The sequence below is a fragment of the Lepidothrix coronata genome, unplaced genomic scaffold, assembly GCF_001604755.1.
Source record: "Lepidothrix coronata isolate B3197 unplaced genomic scaffold, Lepidothrix_coronata-1.0 Scaffold58, whole genome shotgun sequence".
Taxonomy (NCBI): domain Eukaryota; kingdom Metazoa; phylum Chordata; class Aves; order Passeriformes; family Pipridae; genus Lepidothrix; species Lepidothrix coronata.
In genome coordinates, this window is record NW_016690238.1 from 1458754 (window position 1) to 1481172 (window position 22419).

Here is a 22419-nt window from a genome sequence, read left to right on the forward strand (position 1 = left end):
CGCGCAGCTCCCGCGCGCCACCCCTCCCCTCAGGGCTCCCGGCGCCCTCACCGCCCTCAGGGCCGCGGGCCCTCAGCCCCCTCACTGCGGGATGGCGGCGGCCGGCGGCGTTCGCGGCTCCGAGCCTGGCCCGGGCTCAGCGCCGGGCAGTGCCGGCGACACCTCCCTCCTCGGCAGCGCCACAACGTGGCCTTTGAAGCGCTATGGCCGCTTCCTCCCGCCGAGGGACGGTGACGATGAGGGGCAAAACACCTCGTGGAAGGTGCGGGGGGGCGGCGGGGCAGTGTGGGGTAACTGGCTCCGCTGTGACGCAGACAGGAATATATGAGGCCTTTCAGGGGTGTTTTTCGAAGTCCAGAGCTAATGCAGGAATGTGGAGAAGTTTTGCTTCATGAATTATTAATATCAGCAGGTCAGAGGTAGAATGGCTAGTAGCCTATTTTTTTATTTTTATTTTTTTTTATGCAGCAGTGACCTGTGGTATTAAAATCTAGAGATCAAGTTGGAAGATTCCAGAGAGTTATTTAAAGTAGTTAAATCTGTGTATCGAGGTATAATTAGTAAAAAAGTCATTAAATGTGCCTCCTGTCTTGGGAGCGTAGGGTAATTTGCACCGACCTTTGAAACCTTTTGTTGTGGACTAGAAATGGCAATTACAGATTCTGTGCTTACAGGGATGGATTTTTCTTTGTCTGTCTTTTTAAAGGTGTTTGAATCAAATGAAGAGTCAGGCTCTCTTGTCCTCACCATTGTGGTGTCTGGCCATTTCTTTATTTCCCAAGGGCGAACAGTTCTGGTGAGTTTCTCATGCACAAAGACCGTTTCTCCCTTCATGTCACCATCAGTATTAACTTCATTTCCCTTCTCAGCTTCACCTTCTGTCCCACTGAACGGAAACTGCCGAGTTTGTTTTGCTTGTGGTAACTCTCATGTTTGCTTTCTCTTCAGATCTGTCAGAGTAATGCTAAATGCATTATTTCATACTGAGGTACAGCATTTTTTCTGTGGTTCTAAAAGTCTAGGTTAAGAGGTAATGGGTAAGTGCTGCTGATGTTGACAGGTAATTTATGGTTGTCTTTCGCGATTCTTCTGCCTAAGAAAACAGGGAAAATACATTGTTAAGTAATAAATAAAACTGTAATTTCCAGGTAATTTATTGCCACTGACCTGTTAGTATTGTGGTTTGATAATTTGGTTTAACAGAGGGTTTTTTCTGTGTTGCATAATGTGATCTAACATACAACATACATCTTTGGAGACAAAATAACAACTACAAGGTTGTGGCAGCTGATTTTCCTGTACTTACTTAAGCATAACCAGCTACTAAAGACTTCACAATGACACCAAAGAGGTTAAAAGGAAAACTCTGTCTAAGAGGAGTGGGTTTTATGCTCATGACAGAGAAAGCCTTGCTGGAAGGTGGAATTAAGTGTGTTCAGTGCATATCACCAGTACTCAGTGATGATAACAAGTAGGAACTGACTGATAAATATATTAGAAAGCTATTACAAACCACTGAAAGATGCTGCAGCATGAAGATAACAAGGCTTTTTAATACAAAGTGTGTAAGAGACTGTGTTGCAGCTTTAAATGTGTATAAGCTTATAAATTAGTTTTTACTGTGCCTCTTAAAAGGTCTTAAACTTAGAGAAATTTAAGTCTAAGGGGAGAACCAAGGATACCCTTGAATATTTTGGCCTATGAGTGTGTTAGGTCTGTTGAATAGATAATGAATGAGCTAACAGAAAGCTGTCAGGTTGGAGAGCCCTCATACAAGACGTGGCATTTGGCTCATATTTCGTGAGGACAAGGTAAAAATGGAACATGGAAACTATTTTAGCATTTGTGTTGAATAAGAAAAAGGGATGGAGTATTGAAAATGTAGATAGAAAGGAGAATTGCTGCCATCTCTTAGCAAATTCTGCTTGGAATGGTTCAGTGCAGGATGCTCCTCTCCAGGGGCTGATCCTGTTCCCAGTGTCCCAATCACATGGCAGTCACTGTTAGTAACTGGTGTCTTACATGGCTCTGAATGTCCTTGAAATAACCACATAAAATCTAACTACAAGTAAGTTTTAATAACGAATTAAAGACCAAACAGACACAACCAAAAGCTGCAGCCCTTCAAAGACTGCGTCTGGCAAAGGCTGAATCTGGCAAGTAACGGGGGCAGATAAAAGTGTGTTGTTGGAAGGGATGAAGTATCAGAAAAGCTTTATAAAGACTTGGCTGAGAAAAGCACTTTCTTGCAGCTCTTGGGTTTAGTGGCTAGTGAAGCTGTCAGGCAGCTGCCTTGCATGAAATGCCAGAGGAGGAACTTCTGGGATCTGTCAGGACTGTTTCAGCTTCTAAGAGGCACTGAGATACTGCAGTGGCTATCACACAGTGCAGAAGAGAGGTGGAACAGACACGCTTGGTAAATGTGACCAAAATGTGATACTGAGAGTTTTAAAAAAAAAAAAAAGGTGGTGGTGGTTGTTTTTTTTAACATTTATTTTGGCAATGCTTCTATGCCAACCTTAAGGCAAACACCAGCATTTTCTTAAGTGTTAGAGCAAAGTTATAGGAATTTGGTTTTACAACCTGTCAGTTCCTTTGGGTGCACTTGTATTTGGGATCATAGTGGAGGTGTGTTCTGTGCATACAGGACTAAACTGGTGTGTGAGGCACTGGTGCAGATATGCCTGTGGTTATCTCAGAGGTTGGAGGAGTTGCAGTCCTCCCACTTTCCCTCTTAAACATACTCGAGTGGCTGAAAAACCCACCAAAAAAATCACAGACTGGTTTGGGCTGGAAGGGACCTTAAAGCTCATCTCATCCCACCCCCTGCCGTGGGCAGGGACACCTTCCACTAGACCAGCTTGTTCCAAGCTCTGTCCAGACTGGCCTCAAACACTTCCAGGGATGGGGCATTTTGCAAAGTCCATATTGAGATGCCATATAACAAAAAACCAGCTTTCAGCTCAGGCTGTTACTGCTGTACAAATAATCAGCAATGGTTAATCGCACTGGTTGTGTCTCCCTCTAGTCTCCAGCTGTCAGGAGCTGTCACAGACCTGTCACAATATTTAAACAGGCTTTGTACATCCCCTGTTCTGGAGTCTGTCACAGACCAAATCCGCTCACTGGGGGTCCATTATCATGGACATTCTGTCACAGGGGATAATGCACAAATTTCTGCACCAGAGGGAATGTATCAAGTTTGATGGAATGTTGCAACTCTTGGGATGATTTAACTTGTATTCCTGTTTTCTCTTGCTGGCCCGGGCTACTGACTATTGACTGCCCTTTGGATTGCCAAGGTGTTCTCCAGCACCTTTGTGCTGCCTTACTCACTGGCATTGAAATTCCCTCTGATGTACTTACACAGCTGTTTCTTGCTAGGTAGTAACTGCATCCTTCAAGTTGTTGATGTCTGGTCTTTTGATCTGTCTTCTAATCCCTACTTTTCAGACCTTTTGATGTACTACAGGCTCCTGGGTTTGAGGGAACTGGATAACAATTAGCTTAGCTTTGTACCTCTGCACAGGAACACGGGGAGGCACAAGATGTGTGTCAGAGGAACACCATTTCCTTCTCAACATGCATAACTACTGTATTTTTGTAAAATTTTCATGGGTGAGTAATAAAAGGATTTTTTTATATTTTTCACCTACGTACAACATTCACTACAACTCCATTTGCACAAAACTGAAATAGTTGTGTAGAAAAGGAAATTTCTATGTCATTGATGGCTGGATTAACATGATCTATGCTAGGAACAAATCTCAAGTTTTTCTAACTTGCTATCAAAATATTTTCTCTATGATGGGTGTATTTATGTATTCTCTTAATCCTTTTTGTTTTCTTTGAGCAGGAGAGTTAAGAAAACCTTTTCATTAAAGAATCATAGTTATTTAGAGTCCAGTGAAACTATGGCTCTTTTATTACCGTTTCTAAGAACAATATTTATATAATAGCAATAAAATACTCGCATATCCTAACAACTTTAATAAATACAGAAACAACTGTTTTCCTTTCAAAATACGATCCACTCCTTGCACTCAGCCAAATGGAATGAAGAGGAGGGTAAATGGAACTTGAGAGCACAGAACATAAAAATCCCTGATGCGTAATGCAAATTAAAGAGTGTTTTGCTTTGTTTTGGGGTTTGTGTTTTGTTTTGTTTTTTTAAACAAAGTTCTTCATTTGGAATTAAATTACGTAACATATTTTAGGACCTGTTTTTGCTGCAGTGTTGCCTAACAGACTGCATATTTGATGGCAGAAAAACCTCATTCTTGCATACTGTGGACAATGGAATTTTACAGGAATATCTCAACAGCATCCCCGCTAATTTCTGGCCACACTCAGGATGCATCACGTTCTCTTTACCACAACTCTTATTTCCTTTCCCCTCTTTGAATCAACGTATCATGGAAATTATATTTTGGTTTTTTTTCAGTGCAATTATTCCTGGTGCTAGAATTCATAATATCCTACAAATGAAACAAATTGAAATTGTGAAGAGGACTTACTTAATAGCATAAAATTAATCCAGAGTAATTGATTTGTGACCTGATCTTTTGAAGTGTAGACTAAATGTCCTAAGTGCCCTCCCGGTCCCCTCATGACTTCTAATAAACTACCAGTGCTTAGGGTACAGTAGATTCTAACTCATTAATTAGGCAAGCATTCAGCAGACATTCTCATGTTCCTGATGCTCTTTGCAGTGCCTGAAATTCAGGCACCAAATTTTTGAGAGGATATTCACAACAGTGCCTTGGGCAGAGATGGTCCCTGTGCAGTAAATGAGGACACTTGACAGAAACCCAGGGAGTGAGCAGGTTGCTAATGCTGCTTGGTGGTAGGACACTGCAGATCTACAGGAAGTTGTTCTTTTATTAAAGGTCCCATGATTGCTACTTGGAAGAGTAGCAGGACTCTTAGCTTTGTTGACTTATTTAGCACCACAGCCGTAGTTCAAAAATTTCAGTTTTACTTTGTTCATTTCAACATGTGCTGTTGACGTGATTGTTTTGGACAAGCTGAGTGTCCTTCGTTAGCTTCCCGTTTATGTTTGATGTAAAAGGCTTCTGATCTTTCCTCTTGTCCCAGTTCCTCTAAACCCAGCTATTAGAACAGCTTTTTAAGAGTAGGGACTTCTGTAAATGAAGTGTATTTACTCTGTAAAGTTAGAGTTTAATGTATGCTCTTGGTGTAGGGACATATGAATTCTGCATCATGAATTAAAGAAAAAATTCACAGGATGCCCTGAAGAGCTTTAGCCAGGTAAACCCGTGGGCATCCTGCTCCCCTCTCTGTGTCCCTGGACAAGTGTCACTGTTCTAAAGTGTTGCTTAGAGGAAAAAAACCAACAAATCAGGTTCTCACTATTGACATATCAAGGTCTGTCCTGAGTTAGGGGCTTGTCTTTGCTACTCACTCCTTCAGGGGGTGTAGTTTGTACCCATCTGGGGGAACTCTTGCTAGAAATGAAGCCTGTGCTCCTGCACTTTGGCCAAAGATTTGTGGTTCCTGAGTCCCCTCAGGGGTGGCTGGTGTGTCCTGTATTTCCCATTTCCTCTGTACACACGGAGCACTCTGTTTAATGAGTTCAACCCTTGTCTTCTTTTCCACAATCAAATGAGCTTAATAGCAAGATTTAAGATTCTAAGAGATTAAAGGTAAAAACATTGCATACAAAAAGATAATGCAGAGCTTAGCATCCCATTTATTCTTTACTCCTGGCTGGCTGCCTTGGTTGTTGGGATTGGAAATTTTTGCAGGGACAACTTTCTGCTTCCCTCACTTTGCAGGTTCTCTTATTTGGGGATATTTAATTTTTTTGGTTGTGTTAGCTCTTCTGCTCTTGACTTGCTTTTTGAGACAGCTCATACTGCAGAAATAAAACCTAATGTATTTGGCCTTATTTAGATCTTGGGAAAAGATACAAGTGAGGAAAATTTGTACTTTTCCAGGTGTGTTACAAGGTGAAGGTGAGAATGAAATTATGTTCCAAGTTTAATTTTCACAACTTTTATCTTTCAGCTGGAATTACTATTTCATTCTGCAGTCATTAATGAAGAATTTTCATTTTTTAAAATAGAAAACTTGTTATTATAGAAGAAAGTGTAAAACAGCAACTCCTTTTTTGGGAAGACAATGAGTTAAAAATTGCTATTTTTCAGATACATGCAAATATTTGATTTAGAATCTCTATGTCAAGTTTCAAATAGGCACAGTTTCATTTCTTATAATAACCTGTTAATAAATGAATCCCTATTAAAGTGATCACCATCAAAACACTCACCTGTAAACGTGTTCTCCAGTTTTGCTTGTTTTCTGAAAGAATCTCAGTTTTGGCTATTCTTTAGTGTTCTGTATAACAGTTGAACATAATTTACAAGCTTTTCCAGGCTGCCTGCTCCCACATCTTTGTTTTTACTGTCTTTTGAGATAATGGTTATTTAACAGTCTTCACAACTACAGTATTTTTGTTCTGTTTTGTTTGGAACCAGTGCCTGAGCCCTCGGTGTGGGGAGCACAGTTCTGGGCAGTGCCTCCCCCCCTGGGGAGGATGCCAGGGGGTTTAACCCAGCCCTGCCTGTTCTGAGCAGGTTGCAGGAGGTTGCAGGTGGGGTGCTCAGACCAGCAGAGCTTCGAACCCTTCCCCACAAAAGTGCTTTCCCAAATCTTGGCTTCCTCCCTGCCAGGGCACTGTGAGCAGTTCTGAGCTAGTTTTGCTGCCCACTTGTGTCCTGGTAGATTACCTTGGGAAAGGAGCAGATTAAGGGACTGTCATTGGTGCCTCCCTGGAAACTTTGGAAGTAGATTGCTCTGTTTTCCAGGGAATTGTGTCCTGTGGTGCTGCCCAGCCTGTGTCAGAGTGGTGCTGAGGCCTTTGGCTTTTCTGCTGTCTTGCCTCAGTTACCAGCTGGCACCACTCTGGCAGCTGTGCCCTGGGACAGTAATGAACACAATAAACTCCCCTGATCTCATGCTGAACTCATCATTTCTTGGAAATGCACATTCCCAGTCTGTGGGATACCCAGCTGAGTCCTTAATCCATAACATTATACACCTCATACATTCACTCTAACTATGAACCCAGAGAACAGACTGTTGTATTTGCATTTCATGAGCCTATTAGAAGTGGCAGCCCAAACTGGAGAATGTGTCTCACTGTGGCAGTTTGGGTTTTGTTTGTCTTCTTTAATATTGGTTGTAATTTAAGGGCAGATTAGATCATGTGTGTGATCAAAAAAAAAAGGTTTTTCCTCCTAAGCTGTTGTTTACCCATAGTTTTGTTTGAAAACATCTGCCCTGTGAATGAGTGAAGCCAAACTAATTGGTGCAAGCCTGCCTAGCTGAACTGGTACGTGAATAACATTTCTTAAATATATATTAATTTTTAGTTCAGATAGAGTTGCAATCTAACTAAAAATGTTCCTGTGTTCCTTAGCACCACGGGGTTTCCAGCTGATCTAATAGAAAATACACATAAATAACATGCAGTACCTTCCAAAACAGATCACAGATCGTTGCCCAGTGCTGAAGTGTGAAGTCAGAACAAAAGTATTTCCCAGTCAATGCTGGACCCGATGGCTGTAAGGCAGGATCAGCATCACTGGCTTCTCTGCCTCTTGGAAGGTGTGGTCACATCTTGCCTGCTTCCAAAACATTTGGGAAACATCTTGTTTTCTGCTTCAGCTTAATTCCACTCAGAGTCCTCCCTCTGAGAAGCTCAGATTTTTGTCAGAGATGTCGGGAACAGTTTCCCTTTACCACCATTTTTTCACAAGTCCAGTCGTGGAGAACGACAGGAGGGGTTTGTGCCTGACTGAATATTAAAGATCAAACTTAGAAAAGTGCTGCCATTTTTCTCTCCACATTATAAACATCTGAGCTCTTATGTCCCTGCCCAGTTCTAGGCTGCCTTTTTAATCTGTTCTGATTAATCTTACACTGCCATCTGGCTTTGCTCCTGCCCAGCTCTGACTGCAGCAGCAGTGGATGGTGCAGGGAGCAGAGCCGCTGTTCCCTGCTGTGTCAGCCTGGGGGCAGCACAATCCGCAGGGATTGCTGCTGTCCCTGTCACTGCCCGTGTCCCGAGCACACAGCGGGTCAGGGCAGCTCTGGGCAGGCACACACGGACAGTAAGATCAGTGGATTGCCTCGCAGTTCCCAGGCTCTGCCCCATGCCCAGCTCCCGGCTGGTGGCACAGACCCTCCCGGCTTCCAGTGGTGGAACCAGGGACACGTTTGTTGTGCTCTTCGTTCTTGTTGCTCTGAACTCATTTACCTGAATTCATATGCACTGGCACGGGCTGCCCAGAGAAGCTGTGGCTGCCCCATCCCTGGAAGTGTCCAAGGCCAGGTTGGATGGGGCTTGGAGCAACCTGGGATAGTGGAAGGTGTCCCTGGCCATGGCAGGGGGTGGAACTGGATGAGTTTTAAGGTCCCTTCCAGCCCAAACCATTCTATTGGTTCATAACCATTTCATTGTTGACAGAGAGAATTGTCATTGTTAAGAATCTTTTTGCTGTAATTCAGGCAGCCTCAGATATAATCTGTGCTGACTGAGGTAACATGGAAACGCCATGAGGAATAGAATAAACCTTAACATGGTGCAAAATTTGCCTTATTTGCTGCTTAGAACTGAAGAAAATTTGGAGGATCCTGACTAATGACAATTATTGACGTAAACAATTTAACAGTGGAGCTCAGTCTGCAGAGCTGAGTTTGTCTGAAACCTTCCCTCTGCTTTTTCAGGCAGCTTGCACATGCAAGATCAGGTCTGTTGCATTGCTCAAGGGCTGCACTGAGTTTTTAAATTTTATTTAGCTATCCTTAGTTATTTATTTCTGCTTGGCAATTTACAAACAACCCAAGGTGCAAGAGAAAAGAAAATACTTTCTGCTTTGTTCTTCAGTTAATGAAGAATAAATTTTAGTTAAATCAGATTTTGGGGTTGGAGTTGAATAATCAGGAGTATGTAAATAAAAATTCCAAATGCTGTTTTTTCCCAGCTTGTTTTACCTCAGAAACAGGACACATAAAAGGAGGAGAACCTGGGAAAGGTCAATAAAACAGCTGGTAGGAAAGTTAAACAGTGGCTGCCTTTTATGATTTCTTTGAAAACAGTTATTATTTAAAGGAGACATTTGTCCAACCTTCATCTCTAGTAAAAGGAAAAACACTATAAAACCAGACTGAATACGGGAACAGCTATATTTAAATAAACAAAGTCGGTGAGTCTCCTAAACAGAAACTACTTGAACAGAGCGAGCACAAGTGGCTGTAAGTTAGACTGGCCTGGTGAAGGACGGGATAGTAGAATTTGGGGGCCTGGCTCCACTTCTTCCCATGGCTCACAGAGGGAATTCTTCCTCTTGCTTTGACCTTGAGGCCTTTCACACCTTGGCAAGTCCCACCTTAAGGCATTGGAGTGTTCAGTACAGACAGACACACTGCAAGGGACTGGCCCATCTCACCTGCTGTCAGCACCTGCTTCTACTGTGCTCAGGGCAATACTTTCCTCCCTCTGACCCCAGATCTTTTGGGAATGATACTTACCTGCTGTCAGACATTCTGGAGTCTCTCATGGCAGGTGATGGGGTCCAGTTTGCCTTTGGTTCAGCGCTTCGCTGCTTTTTAGACTGTAAAAGTGCAGTTAAAAACCTACATGCAGTTGCTGCATGAGGTTATAAAGCCAGTGCCAGCACAGTGAAGGAGCAGAATCACTGAGGTGATTCCTGTACCAAAATAGAATGGCAGGTGGTTTTCCAGCCTGGACCTGCCTGAGATGGACAGTGGCTGTGGCACACTGCTGGTGGTCCGGGATGGACAGGACCTGTGGGTTTTGACCCTTAGGGCCCCTCGAAAAGCAGCCTGTACCCAAGCCATGGTCATTGAAAGCACTGTGAGTTCACATAAAACAGGTGCCTGATTTCCTCCCTGCCCTTAGGTTTGTTAATTGTTTATTTTTAACCCTGGACTTTGCTAACTGAGGGCTCAGAGTGCCTGGGGAGACACAGTCTGTAGCCTTGCAGTTGTTCTGTGACGTTTCCACCTTCCTGGGGTGTTCTCACAGGTTGCTGAGCAGTCCATCTAGTTTGAAGAGACTGACTGTAATGCAACTGGAGTATAAAAACATCTTTATCTAATTATCACAGCTGTTGCTTGTTTCCCTGAGTGCCATCTGGAGCAAAGGCCTCCCTGGATAAAGCAGGTGCTGTCCCATTCCCCGGCTTCTCCTGCCCTCTGCTGCCCTCCCAGGCAACTTCAGCTCTGACTGCAGCTGCTTTATCCTGCACTTCATCGAGGCTTTGATAACATGCACAAATATAAAACAGAAATGGAAATTAGAACATACCTTGACATGGTGGTGTTACTGGAGCTGCGGATTTAATCCCTGGAGTGGTGAAAATTCCATATTGGCAGTTGTTTGACAGATACAGAAATTGCACGACCGCAGTGACTAATCTTCATTAGGGATTTAATTACAGCACGTAACTGAAGCGTGTACTGCCAAGCGTCGCATATTTGCTGTGCAAGTGTTTTGTGTCCTGCTTTATTTCAGGAGGGCTTTTCATTGATTGATTCCCACAAGTGGCTCAAGATAGTGAGGAGAGCAGACTGCCTGCTGCTCCGGGCACAGGCAAAGGTGAGTTGAGCTGCTTTGAACACTTCTAATAGCCACTGAAACACTTCTGATTGTCTGGAGGAAATTTCTTAATATTGGCTAAATTTAACCAGAAGTTGTAAATCATCTACGTAAATCAGAATTATATTTTTTTTACTCTAGATACTAAACAATGGATTGAGTCATCTTGTGTCTTTTGTAAGTGCTAGTGTTTAGGGTTTTTAGCCTGCTCTCTGAGAGTTAGCTGCTAAAACAGCTGGACTGGTATTTATTACACAATCTGTCTGCCATGGCTAACAATTAAAAAGAAGAAGTGAATTTCTTCCATGAGTCAGACTTCACTTTGGCAAACAAACTATCCAAACAAGCAATTATTTAGCCATTTTGCGGCCCCTGGCACAGTAGCAGTAGGTTGGTGGTTCAGGTATTTGGTACTCAAGGCAACAAAAGGGATGTGGAGGTTTCTGGTCTTCTCCTCAGATCTCACAGTAAGTGATTGGTTCACCTTTAAATAATCAAACAGCACTTGTTACCAATTTATGGAAAAATCTTATTTTTTTTTTGGTTCTTAGATGAACTTTGATACTTATTCCTGAAGTATCTTACTGTTTTAAATTCATGGCTTGTGCCTGAAACTAAAACACCTTTGTGCTGTGATTTTTGTCAGCTTGTTATAAAACATGGCCTGTCACTGCAGACAAGTCTCACCCTGGGGCAGGAATTGGTGCTGATGAACCAGAAGGGTGTTCCCTTTCCCACTAACACACCCAGTCCCCCAGCACAGGGATTCTGCTGCGTCTCTCCAGGAACACAAAACATCACAGTCACTCCGAGGCTTAACAAACCTCTGAGGGGCACTTCAGGCAAGGAGGAGTATTAACATAGGCTGAAATAAATTTGGTGCATCTAAATGTTTACTTACCACAAATTCACATGGCAGACTGGATTTAGTGGCACTGCAGTGGTTCTACCACGCACTTCATGTCCCAAGTTGTAGCTGAAGCTATGCCTTTAATGCTGTCAGTATACGAAGCTTCTGTGCTCATCTTTCTGATAAATTTTGGATTTATCTTGTACTCCTTGCTTTTTCTAAGTCGTTAATACTGCAGTTATAGTGGAACTTACTCATTACTTAGGAAATATGATTTCAGTAGGGCACTGTGGACTCTTAGCAGAACGAGGCTGGAGCCTCTCATATAAACAGGAGCAAGGTGAAAGTTCTTAATATTCTTGCAATAAGTAATTTCACTGCAAATTGTCTTCATTGAGCTCAGCCCCCAACCCCAGCATGGAAGAAGTGCAAACTGGATGATTCACGTGACCTCAGGGTTCTTTAACACATCAGCTTTAGGTTCAGGTGTGACTGCCCAGTACTCAGGTTATGCTAAACCGTGACATCATCTCAGCTCTCTTTCCAGAAGGGAAGAATGTTTCATTTTCAGAGTCAAAAAAGGGTAACTAAAACAAGTGGTCTTCAAAAGTCTCCAAGAGGAATTCAAGTTAAATTCCCTTTCTGTCATTTTTAATGAGAACTCGCCTGTCTGGCATCCCACAGATCAGTTCTTGGGTATGTGCAGCTCCGCAGTTACATCTGAGTTAATCAGAGCAAACACAACCAGGCACTGGTAAAACGAGGGCTACGCTTCACATTATTGTGACATTTTTCCCTTGAAAAGGCACTGAGACAAGGTTTTATGCTTACACCGCCCTAAAAATCATTTTATGTGATACAGACATCTTAAAATAACGGGCATGTAAACAGGGAGGCTGTCAGGAAGAGCTGGCTCGTGGCTGAGACAGAAATCCTTACACCGAGAGCTGTCCCCGCACTCAGTACCCACAGCCTGGCAGCGCGTCCAGGCGCCAAAAAACGGACTGGATGTTGAAACCTCAGAAGGATGAACACTCGAGTAAGCCAGGCTGGCCCAAGGAAAACTTGCTGCTTTTCTAGGAGTTCAACTTTTAAATTGGAAATTTCAAGATCAAACGGGAAGTCCCATTAATTCACTCCCTGAACATCAGTATCCATCTGCCCTTACATCAGCTCAGGGTGCTCAGGGCCAAGCTTATCACACACAACAGACTCTGCCATCCCCATTTCAGGGCAGTTTGCTGGACATCAGACACTTAAAAATATTATGGTACAGCCTGACAACCTATACTGAGGGGTCAGAGCTGTCTGGGTTTCTTTCATTTTGAGTGGTAATTCACTGTTTAAAGCAATGCATTGGAATTTCTTGCACTCCCATTCAACGTGTTGGCTTCTGTTCAAGGAACATTCAGGTGAAAGCCAAACAATATTTGGGTTTAGCTACACAGAGTTAGACCAGGTAGGTAGGAAGGGCTGGGTTTGATGCATCAGGAACAAATCCCAACTGGAACATACCATTCCCAGAATTTCTAGTTCAGATTTCAGAGTTAACTTCTTACTGTAGTGTCATGTCATTTTTTTGTCACAGAAAACTGTCAAGTTGGCCTGTCCTTACTGGATACTACTTGCAGCAACAATAAAACTCATTTCCTGCTCTGTGTGTAAAAACTGTTGTCACGGCAAGGTTTGTTCACGTGGCTGTACCTTTAATTAGTGACAGCTGGCCCTGCATCTCTTACTTATCCTTTTCTTGCATATTTTTAACTGACTTTCAAATTGGGAATCACAGTCTTCTGGTTCAGCTGCTGGGAAAAAAAAAGAAAATACAGCAGGGAAAACTTGTTTAAGTTGGTGCAGTGACCCAAGAATCTACCGCCTTCTTCCCATCTTTAACAAGCAGGGATTTCATTAAATCAAAGTAGTTTGAGGGCTTTCACAGTTCATTTCCTTCCCCTCTGGTTTCCGAGCAGAACGAGTGCCGCATGTTCCGTGTGCAGTTTGGTGGGAATTCCAAGGAGGAGATGCTGGGACACTGCTGCAGCTGTGTTCACAAACTGTGCGAGTACGTCCCCGTGCAGGGGGCTGAGGAACAGAGCCAGCAGCTGTACCACGGCCTCAGCCAGGACAACCAGGGCATGGACACTGAGCACGGGGTAAGTCAGAACACACGGACAGAAGGATAACCAGCTGTTAGTGCTGGAGCTGGAAAGGACGAGTTTCTTGCAACTGTGAGACCATCTACATGAGATATGAGTTGGGACCCAGCTGGCAGATTTTCAAATTAATTGTACAGGGTAAAAAAAATGAGCAGAGCCATTAAGGAACCCTGTATTGTATCTCCTTTTTGTGTTCACCTACTCCTGGGTTGCAGTGGTAGCGATTGCTACAACTGCAGATGTACAGCGTGAGCTGTAGGAACAGTTTGAGCTGTAGGAACAGAATGTTTCCCCTCTCCAAGACAAAGCTCTGAGGTAAATGAAAAAGGCAGAAAGTTTCTTCTTAAATATATGCTCTCTTGAGTGTTTAGACCCATGGGAAGGAAGCAGCATGCTCCTGTGATCATTCATGCAGAGCTTTTTTTAAAGTTACTTCTAGGAAGTAGTTTAAAACTTAGCTCAGACATGAAATAATGGGCCTGTAGTTAAATTGTTGTATCTTTCATTTTTAAAGACTTGAGCAGATGTGCATGCAGGTTCCATAAAAAGATGCCTTTTTACTGCATAAGGTAGCTGAGCACATTCCCTTCCCATCAGCTCTAAAAATGGAACTACTTCCCTCTTGCACATTCCCACACTCTGCTTGGTAACAAGCCCTTATTTGCATTTGATATTTTCTAGCCAGATGAGTCTCTACAAGATTCCTGCACAAGCCTTGGAGAAAGAAGATCTGTAGCACAGCTAGCACAGGTAAAACCATAAAAGTCTTAATATTTAGATCCTTCAGCTGAATCTGTCAGGCACAGAGAGAGAATGAACTCAGATTCCATAAACATCTGGTAAATGTCTTCCCTGAACATCAGGATGCCATCATCCACAGCAGCAAAACACAGGATCTGTGTAATGATGCAGACCCAGGTATTTGGTGGTGTAATTACTCCATTTGCATACAAACAAATGACACACTGAGAGCAAATAAATGCCCAGAGGCAACATCCCAGTGAATGGCTTTGGCACTGGTTTGACTCTGCAGAAATTACTTCTGCAGACAGAGCTGAAATCTGAAAATACCAATCACAGAAACATGATTTGGGTGGGATGGGACCTTAAAGCCCATCTCCTTCCACCCCCTGCCATGGGCAGGGACACCTTCCACTATCCCAGGTTGTTCCAAGCCCCTTCCAACCTGGCCTTGGACACTTCCAGGGATGGGGCAGCCACAGCTCTGGGTCACCTGTGCCAGGGCCTCCCCACCCTCACAGGGAAGAATTTCCTCCCAGTATCCCATCGAACCCTGCCCTCTGGCAGTGGGAAGCCATTCCCCCTCATCTTTTCTCTCCGCGCCCTTATCCAAAGTCCCTCTCCAGCTCTCCTGGAGCCCCTTTAGGCACTGGAGCCTTCTCATCCCTGACCTGCAGCAGATCCAATATTTAATAAACAGCTCCCAAAGTAAATAACTGGAAATGAACTGTTCTCCTTTACTGGGAATTTGGACTAGTGCAGGAGATGGAATTAGCAGAAAACTCTACTCTTTCCAACTCGTGCTTTTGCAGTTGTTTCTCTGGGTCTTTCCATGGTCATAGGGTGATCACAGAATCCCAGACTGCTTTGGGTTGGAAGGGACCTTCCAGTCCATCTCATTCCAACCCCCTGCCACAGGCAGGGAGTGATCCATGTTCTTTGCATCAGTGCTACAAGGGACAATTCCCAAGCTCCCTATTAGATGGATCTGTCATCCCTTAAACACAGTTGGTTCCATTAGGCTGTGCCTTTCTCCAGGCATTGCCTGTGGATGCTGGAGGCAGCCAGGGCTTCCACAGCCCATGTCCTGCATCTTCCACTCTGCTGCCACTCATTTTATTTACACTGACCAGGGATAAAATGCCCAGAGTTCTCCCACCACCAGAGGAAAAAGCTCAGGGAGGTGGTTGAACAGGGACAAAAAGGATGTTTTAACATTTCAAAAGCCCCACGATTTACTTCTACAAGACATTTTGCTAAATTAAGAGCTCAGAAGTGCACACTTGTTATCCCTACACAATTCACGTGGCAGTGTGGATCCACTGCTCTTACACAGAATGGATATTCACCAGGAAGCCACACTGCCCAGGAAACTGGCATTTCCAGTTTAAATTTCCAATTTAAGTAACCGCAGTAAAATTTGACACTGTGTAAAAACCACACTGGGATCAGAGCTGGGCATCAGAGAAAAACCAGCACACAGCAATCCTACCTGATCAAAGCGTTCCAACAGCATGAACGGGGCAGATCCATCCTTATCCAGTGTCAGAGGAAAACTCGGATGTAGGTGTGTTGTCAGGGACCTGTTGTGTCCGAGGGCAGTGCAACCACTCTGGTTTTTGTTCCTTCCCCAGTCCGTGCTGAGGAGGAGGCCCGAGCTGCCCCAGGCCTACAGGCACGTGGTGTGGCCTGCACACGAGCTGGGGCCCTTCATCCGCCTCTGCCTCATGGACCAGCACTTCCCAGCCTTCGTGGAAGATGTGGAGAAGGAATTGCAGAAACTCACAGAAGGTTGAGAAACACCACGTTGTACCAAGAGATTAAATGGTTGAAAAACAAGACCCCTGGGGTTTTTTGTCAGTGTTTTATTTTTAAAAACAGGTGAATCCACTTTTTATACATCATTGCACTTCAACAAATACACAGAACACGAGTTCATGCAGCTACAGTTACGCACATCATGAGAACCCTGGTAGGTCTATTTCTACAATCTTTAAATCATGAGAAATTACAGTGTCAAACTAAAGAGGAATAACTAGTTGCATAGAATATCACCATGCTGTAACATTTCATCATTTAAACAAAAAAAAAAAAAAAGAAAATTATAAAAGTTTGCCTGAATTGAATGTACAAGAATATGTTGAACACATCAGTGCAAAAGGATTTGAGAATTTACATGAGTTAACAAAAAAAAAAAAAAATCACTTAAAAAGCAATCATATATATATATTTATAAACTGAAGGTTTGTTTTTGTTTCCAACTGCATCCCACCACCACCACCCCCTGGAACCATCCCAGCTGCGCCGCCCAGGACACCCCGTGCTCCGCAGTTAAGCCCTTAAGGTAATTCCAATGTCTCCCTTGTCCCAGTGCCAGCCCGGCATCGCTCTCTCCTCCCAGCCATACAGTAAGGAATGAATATCAGCAGCTTCAAAATGAACCACAATGACTTCTGGTTTCCCCTCCCCCCCGCCCCCAATATAAATATATACTGTATATATTTTTAAGTTCTGCTGTACTTTACAAAAGAAGTCTCACTAGATGGCAGCGGTGCGGTTTGAGCGGTGCCAAATTTAACAGCTACAGGAAGTAAAAAATGGCGCATGCGTGAACCCGCCTGGCTACTGCTCATGGTAAAGAGAGTAAAGGGAAAAAAAAAAAAAAAAAGCAACATTCACAGCACATCAAGCCCAAAATAGTTTACACCTTCTACACGGAAGCATTATTAAAATTGATCTGGCTAGGTCATCCTTGCAGGAGAGGCTAAATAAGGCATGCGTTAGACAGTCATATCGTTGCTCACTTGGAAAGGAAAGAAAAAAAAAAAAGAAATCAGACAGAACTGGAGTTCTAGAACCAAGAGTTCCAACCCTTAAATTTAGCAGGTCATATTGCCATCAGTCTCTCAGAAACTTAAAGCTCTAAAAAAGAAACGAGAAAGAGGTGCTAGTCAATGGTGGACCCCGCGAGCCGCCAGCCTGCAATCCCCGCGCTCGCGGGAGGGGCACGGCCGCCCCCGGGCCGGCGCCACTCCTGACCCCCGGGACGAGGGGGCGGCTTTGGAATCGCAGTGTGTGTTTTTGGAGCAGGTGGGGCGTTCAACCACCCTCGTGCTTTAGGCAATCAATGGTTTGGTGCCCCCCAGCGCTCCCTGAGGCGCGGCAGGAAGGCCAGCGCCATCCTCCGCGCAGCCGGGAACGTTTGAATCCGTGGAACGCGCTTTGCTTCCGCGCCCCAACCGCTACAGCCAGGGGAGGGCTGAGCCTGCCCTCTCCCAGCAGGGCTCGGGGAATACTTACATGATGAGCATTTTTAATTTGTGTTTCTCTGGCGTAAGTTTTTATCTTTGTGATTGTTTGTAGAATTGGTTTTCCTGGAGAGAGAGAGAAGTTATAAAGAAGTGCACCAAAATCAGTCACCAGCACAGGAAAAATGTACATTATTTGTACTTATCTGTACATAATTATATGCAATTATTTGTACATAATCATTTAAACAGCATTTCACTCTTCCTCTCTTTAAGTGGCTGAATACAATAAAGCTTTCAGACTTGGTATTGTACCACAATATTTGTTTTCTAGCAAGATGTTGCTTTTCTTTCCTCCAGCACTAACACACAACACACCAAAGTGTCCGTTACCGCCCTTAATGGCACACGTGACATCAATCATATGTTCTGTCACCTCCCACAACCCCCCAGATTAGCCCAAATAGAACTTTTTTCCTCAAAACACACTTACATTGGCCCAGCTGGTTCATCATCTGCAGCAAGAATCCCGATGCGATCCAGGAGAGACAAGGGAAGGAAAGAAAAAGAGAGTCAGTGTTTGCCCGGTGCCGCGGCCGCACTGCGAGCAGCAAACCGATCTATCTACAGCATCAAAGGCCATTCCAGTCGGGAGTGCAAGGAGTCATGGAGTTACTGTTCTGGATTCGGGTTTAATGGCAGGTATGTTGCTTCAATGGGTTTAGTTAACACTTGGAATGCTGGTCATGAAGGACTGCAACTGTAGCGGACAGATTGGTGCAACATGGTCAAGGCTCATCTTGTCCCCAAGTTCCAGTGGTTCAATCTCATAAAATATAGATGAGGAGACAAACCAACGGTTCAGTTGTAAAATCCTGCTGGTTGTTTGCTTGCATTGACTTAATTTTTAATATATATATATTTCAATTTGTAAGCCATTTCTCCACTGCTCATGGGTAATTCCTGGTATTTACCTCAGAAGGGACATACCCCCCCTACTCATTTTCCCCCATGGATGAAACCACCTCTACACTCCCCATTTTTCTCAATGTTTAATTAGAAGGGACCAGGTTAGGAGGAGACTGAAGGGGAACACTCAATTCCAGCCCCAGCCGTGGTCCTTGGGCAGTGGCATCTGATCACCAGGAGGAGTCAGGAGCTGTGACACCTCCAGAACACCGACAGCATCACAGCATCGTCCTGCCTGTGTCCCTTGGCAAAAGAATGCTCTTAATTGGGGGGGAAACATCTGCCAATGAGGAATGTTTGGCATTAACTCTTTCAGGAGCAATTGGACTATTTTTTGGGATTCTCAAACACTGTATTTTCTCCCAGGCTGCAGTACAGAAGACAGAAATGCATTTAAACAGCAGTACAGAAACCAATCCTGGAAGTTAACGTTCCCATAGGTGGATTTTGGGGGGACCAATTCAGGCCCTGCTGGTTTGGGCACTCAACAGTTGCTGTTCCCGCCTTGTGCCGGGGGGATTTTTCATGGGAAGTCTTTGAGAAACTCTCAGCAGGATTCCACAAGGGTGCTTAGTGCACATGAAGCAGTTATGGAAATTACAGTCTTACAGTGTAGGCATCCGCATGAGCACACGCCAGGAGTAATGTCGGGAAGAGGGGACATTACTCCACCTGGACCTTCAAGGCAACGGAGAGGCAAAGCCACCGCTAGCACAGACAGTGACCGGAACAAAAAATACTCCAAAAATAAAGAACTAACCACAAACCAAGAGCTTTACAGCCAAAATAACAGACTAGCGACACACCGGTGTCCACAGAATTCCATTACCAGCAACAGTAACTATCGGACACGGTACAGAGAACTGGGACTAGGAAGGACAGCCAGACATCAATGTGCTGTTGTATATACAGTGAGATATACAGAGACACATCAGGTACTGAAACACAAAGCACAGCAGAGGAAATCTACAGCTTCCTTCCACAAACATCTTTTGGGAATCAAAGGATCTGAAAGCAGGCCGAGCTCCGCGCTCCGGGCGGGACGAGCCCCGGGCCCCAAACCCAGCGCTGCCCCCGAGACTCCTCTCGGCTCTGACAAACACCATCGACAGCTTTGGGAGTTTGTTTGGCTGGACTTCAGCAATATCGAACTGCACCGTGGAGATCTCGCTAGAAAAATAACCGTTCTCCCTTCTCTGCTCAAATATTTAAATGCCCATTTCGGATCAGGAGGTTTGTGTTTGGGGGGAAAAAAAAAAAAAAAAAAAAAAAAAAAAAAAAAAATTATAAAAGTTTGCCTGAATTGAATGTACAAGAATATGTTGAACACATCAGTGCAAAAGGATTTGAGAATTTACATGAGTTAACAAAAAAAAAAAAAAATCACTTAAAAAGCAATCATATATATATATTTATAAACTGAAGGTTTGTTTTTGTTTCCAACTGCATCCCACCACCACCACCCCCTGGAACCATCCCAGCTGCGCCGCCCAGGACACCCCGTGCTCCGCAGTTAAGCCCTTAAGGTAATTCCAATGTCTCCCTTGTCCCAGTGCCAGCCCGGCATCGCTCTCTCCTCCCAGCCATACAGTAAGGAATGAATATCAGCAGCTTCAAAATGAACCACAATGACTTCTGGTTTCCCCTCCCCCCCGCCCCCAATATAAATATATACTGTATATATTTTTAAGTTCTGCTGTACTTTACAAAAGAAGTCTCACTAGATGGCAGCGGTGCGGTTTGAGCGGTGCCAAATTTAACAGCTACAGGAAGTAAAAAATGGCGCATGCGTGAACCCGCCTGGCTACTGCTCATGGTAAAGAGAGTAAAGGGAAAAAAAAAAAAAAAANAAAATTATAAAAGTTTGCCTGAATTGAATGTACAAGAATATGTTGAACACATCAGTGCAAAAGGATTTGAGAATTTACATGAGTTAACAAAAAAAAAAAAAAATCACTTAAAAAGCAATCATATATATATATTTATAAACTGAAGGTTTGTTTTTGTTTCCAACTGCATCCCACCACCACCACCCCCTGGAACCATCCCAGCTGCGCCGCCCAGGACACCCCGTGCTCCGCAGTTAAGCCCTTAAGGTAATTCCAATGTCTCCCTTGTCCCAGTGCCAGCCCGGCATCGCTCTCTCCTCCCAGCCATACAGTAAGGAATGAATATCAGCAGCTTCAAAATGAACCACAATGACTTCTGGTTTCCCCTCCCCCCCGCCCCCAATATAAATATATACTGTATATATTTTTAAGTTCTGCTGTACTTTACAAAAGAAGTCTCACTAGATGGCAGCGGTGCGGTTTGAGCGGTGCCAAATTTAACAGCTACAGGAAGTAAAAAATGGCGCATGCGTGAACCCGCCTGGCTACTGCTCATGGTAAAGAGAGTAAAGGGAAAAAAAAAAAAAAAAAGCAACATTCACAGCACATCAAGCCCAAAATAGTTTACACCTTCTACACGGAAGCATTATTAAAATTGATCTGGCTAGGTCATCCTTGCAGGAGAGGCTAAATAAGGCATGCGTTAGACAGTCATATCGTTGCTCACTTGGAAAGGAAAGAAAAAAAAAAAAGAAATCAGACAGAACTGGAGTTCTAGAACCAAGAGTTCCAACCCTTAAATTTAGCAGGTCATATTGCCATCAGTCTCTCAGAAACTTAAAGCTCTAAAAAAGAAACGAGAAAGAGGTGCTAGTCAATGGTGGACCCCGCGAGCCGCCAGCCTGCAATCCCCGCGCTCGCGGGAGGGGCACGGCCGCCCCCGGGCCGGCGCCACTCCTGACCCCCGGGACGAGGGGGCGGCTTTGGAATCGCAGTGTGTGTTTTTGGAGCAGGTGGGGCGTTCAACCACCCTCGTGCTTTAGGCAATCAATGGTTTGGTGCCCCCCAGCGCTCCCTGAGGCGCGGCAGGAAGGCCAGCGCCATCCTCCGCGCAGCCGGGAACGTTTGAATCCGTGGAACGCGCTTTGCTTCCGCGCCCCAACCGCTACAGCCAGGGGAGGGCTGAGCCTGCCCTCTCCCAGCAGGGCTCGGGGAATACTTACATGATGAGCATTTTTAATTTGTGTTTCTCTGGCGTAAGTTTTTATCTTTGTGATTGTTTGTAGAATTGGTTTTCCTGGAGAGAGAGAGAAGTTATAAAGAAGTGCACCAAAATCAGTCACCAGCACAGGAAAAATGTACATTATTTGTACTTATCTGTACATAATTATATGCAATTATTTGTACATAATCATTTAAACAGCATTTCACTCTTCCTCTCTTTAAGTGGCTGAATACAATAAAGCTTTCAGACTTGGTATTGTACCACAATATTTGTTTTCTAGCAAGATGTTGCTTTTCTTTCCTCCAGCACTAACACACAACACACCAAAGTGTCCGTTACCGCCCTTAATGGCACACGTGACATCAATCATATGTTCTGTCACCTCCCACAACCCCCCAGATTAGCCCAAATAGAACTTTTTTCCTCAAAACACACTTACATTGGCCCAGCTGGTTCATCATCTGCAGCAAGAATCCCGATGCGATCCAGGAGAGACAAGGGAAGGAAAGAAAAAGAGAGTCAGTGTTTGCCCGGTGCCGCGGCCGCACTGCGAGCAGCAAACCGATCTATCTACAGCATCAAAGGCCATTCCAGTCGGGAGTGCAAGGAGTCATGGAGTTACTGTTCTGGATTCGGGTTTAATGGCAGGTATGTTGCTTCAATGGGTTTAGTTAACACTTGGAATGCTGGTCATGAAGGACTGCAACTGTAGCGGACAGATTGGTGCAACATGGTCAAGGCTCATCTTGTCCC

The 22419-nt window shown here is 44.2% G+C and overlaps 2 protein-coding genes across 6 annotated transcripts in view; one reads left to right on the plus strand and one right to left on the minus strand.

The window, feature by feature from the left end:
- Nucleotides 1-37: 37 nt before the first annotated feature.
- Nucleotides 38-16234, plus strand: REC114 (REC114 meiotic recombination protein). 2 transcript variants are annotated; one of them, XM_017816804.1, is made up of 6 exons: nt 38-262; nt 707-796; nt 10565-10648; nt 13469-13651; nt 14336-14404; nt 16030-16234. In XM_017816804.1, the coding sequence occupies exons 1-6, from the start codon at nt 92-94 to the stop codon at nt 16189-16191; spliced, it is 759 nt and encodes a 252-aa protein (XP_017672293.1). In that variant the 5' UTR covers nt 38-91; the 3' UTR covers nt 16192-16234. The 2 variants fall into 2 exon arrangements, with proteins under 2 accessions (XP_017672293.1, XP_017672294.1); XM_017816805.1 differs by lacking the exon at nt 707-796 and having other exon boundaries at nt 39-262.
- Nucleotides 16235-16246: 12 nt separating this feature from the next.
- NPTN (neuroplastin) overlaps nt 16247-22419 on the minus strand; it is a 50780-nt gene continuing 44607 nt past the window's right edge. The window contains exons 6-10 of one of the 4 annotated variants that reach the window (XM_017816800.1): nt 22106-22127; nt 21665-21738; nt 18137-21167; nt 17696-17769; nt 16247-17317 (exon numbers count right to left, since the gene is read on the minus strand). In XM_017816800.1, the coding sequence (XP_017672289.1) occupies nt 21678-21738; nt 22106-22127 (83 nt within the window). In that variant the 3' untranslated portion in view covers nt 16247-17317; nt 17696-17769; nt 18137-21167; nt 21665-21677. Of the gene's footprint in view, nt 17318-17695; nt 17770-18136; nt 21287-21664; nt 21739-22105; nt 22128-22419 lie in introns of all 4 variants that reach the window. The other 3 variants (XM_017816799.1, XM_017816802.1, XM_017816803.1) reach the window with 3 other exon arrangements.

Bases quoted from the DNA above. Each gene is read 5' to 3' on its own strand.
- REC114 (XM_017816804.1), top strand. From the start codon at position 92: ATGGCGGCGGCCGGCGGCGTTCGCGGCTCCGAGCCTGGCCCGGGCTCA. The intron at 263-706 runs GTGCGGGGGGGC...GTCTTTTTAAAG, and splicing joins GGCAAAACACCTCGTGGAAG to GTGTTTGAATCAAATGAAGA. The intron at 14,405-16,029 runs GTAAAACCATAA...TTCCTTCCCCAG, and splicing joins CTGTAGCACAGCTAGCACAG to TCCGTGCTGAGGAGGAGGCC.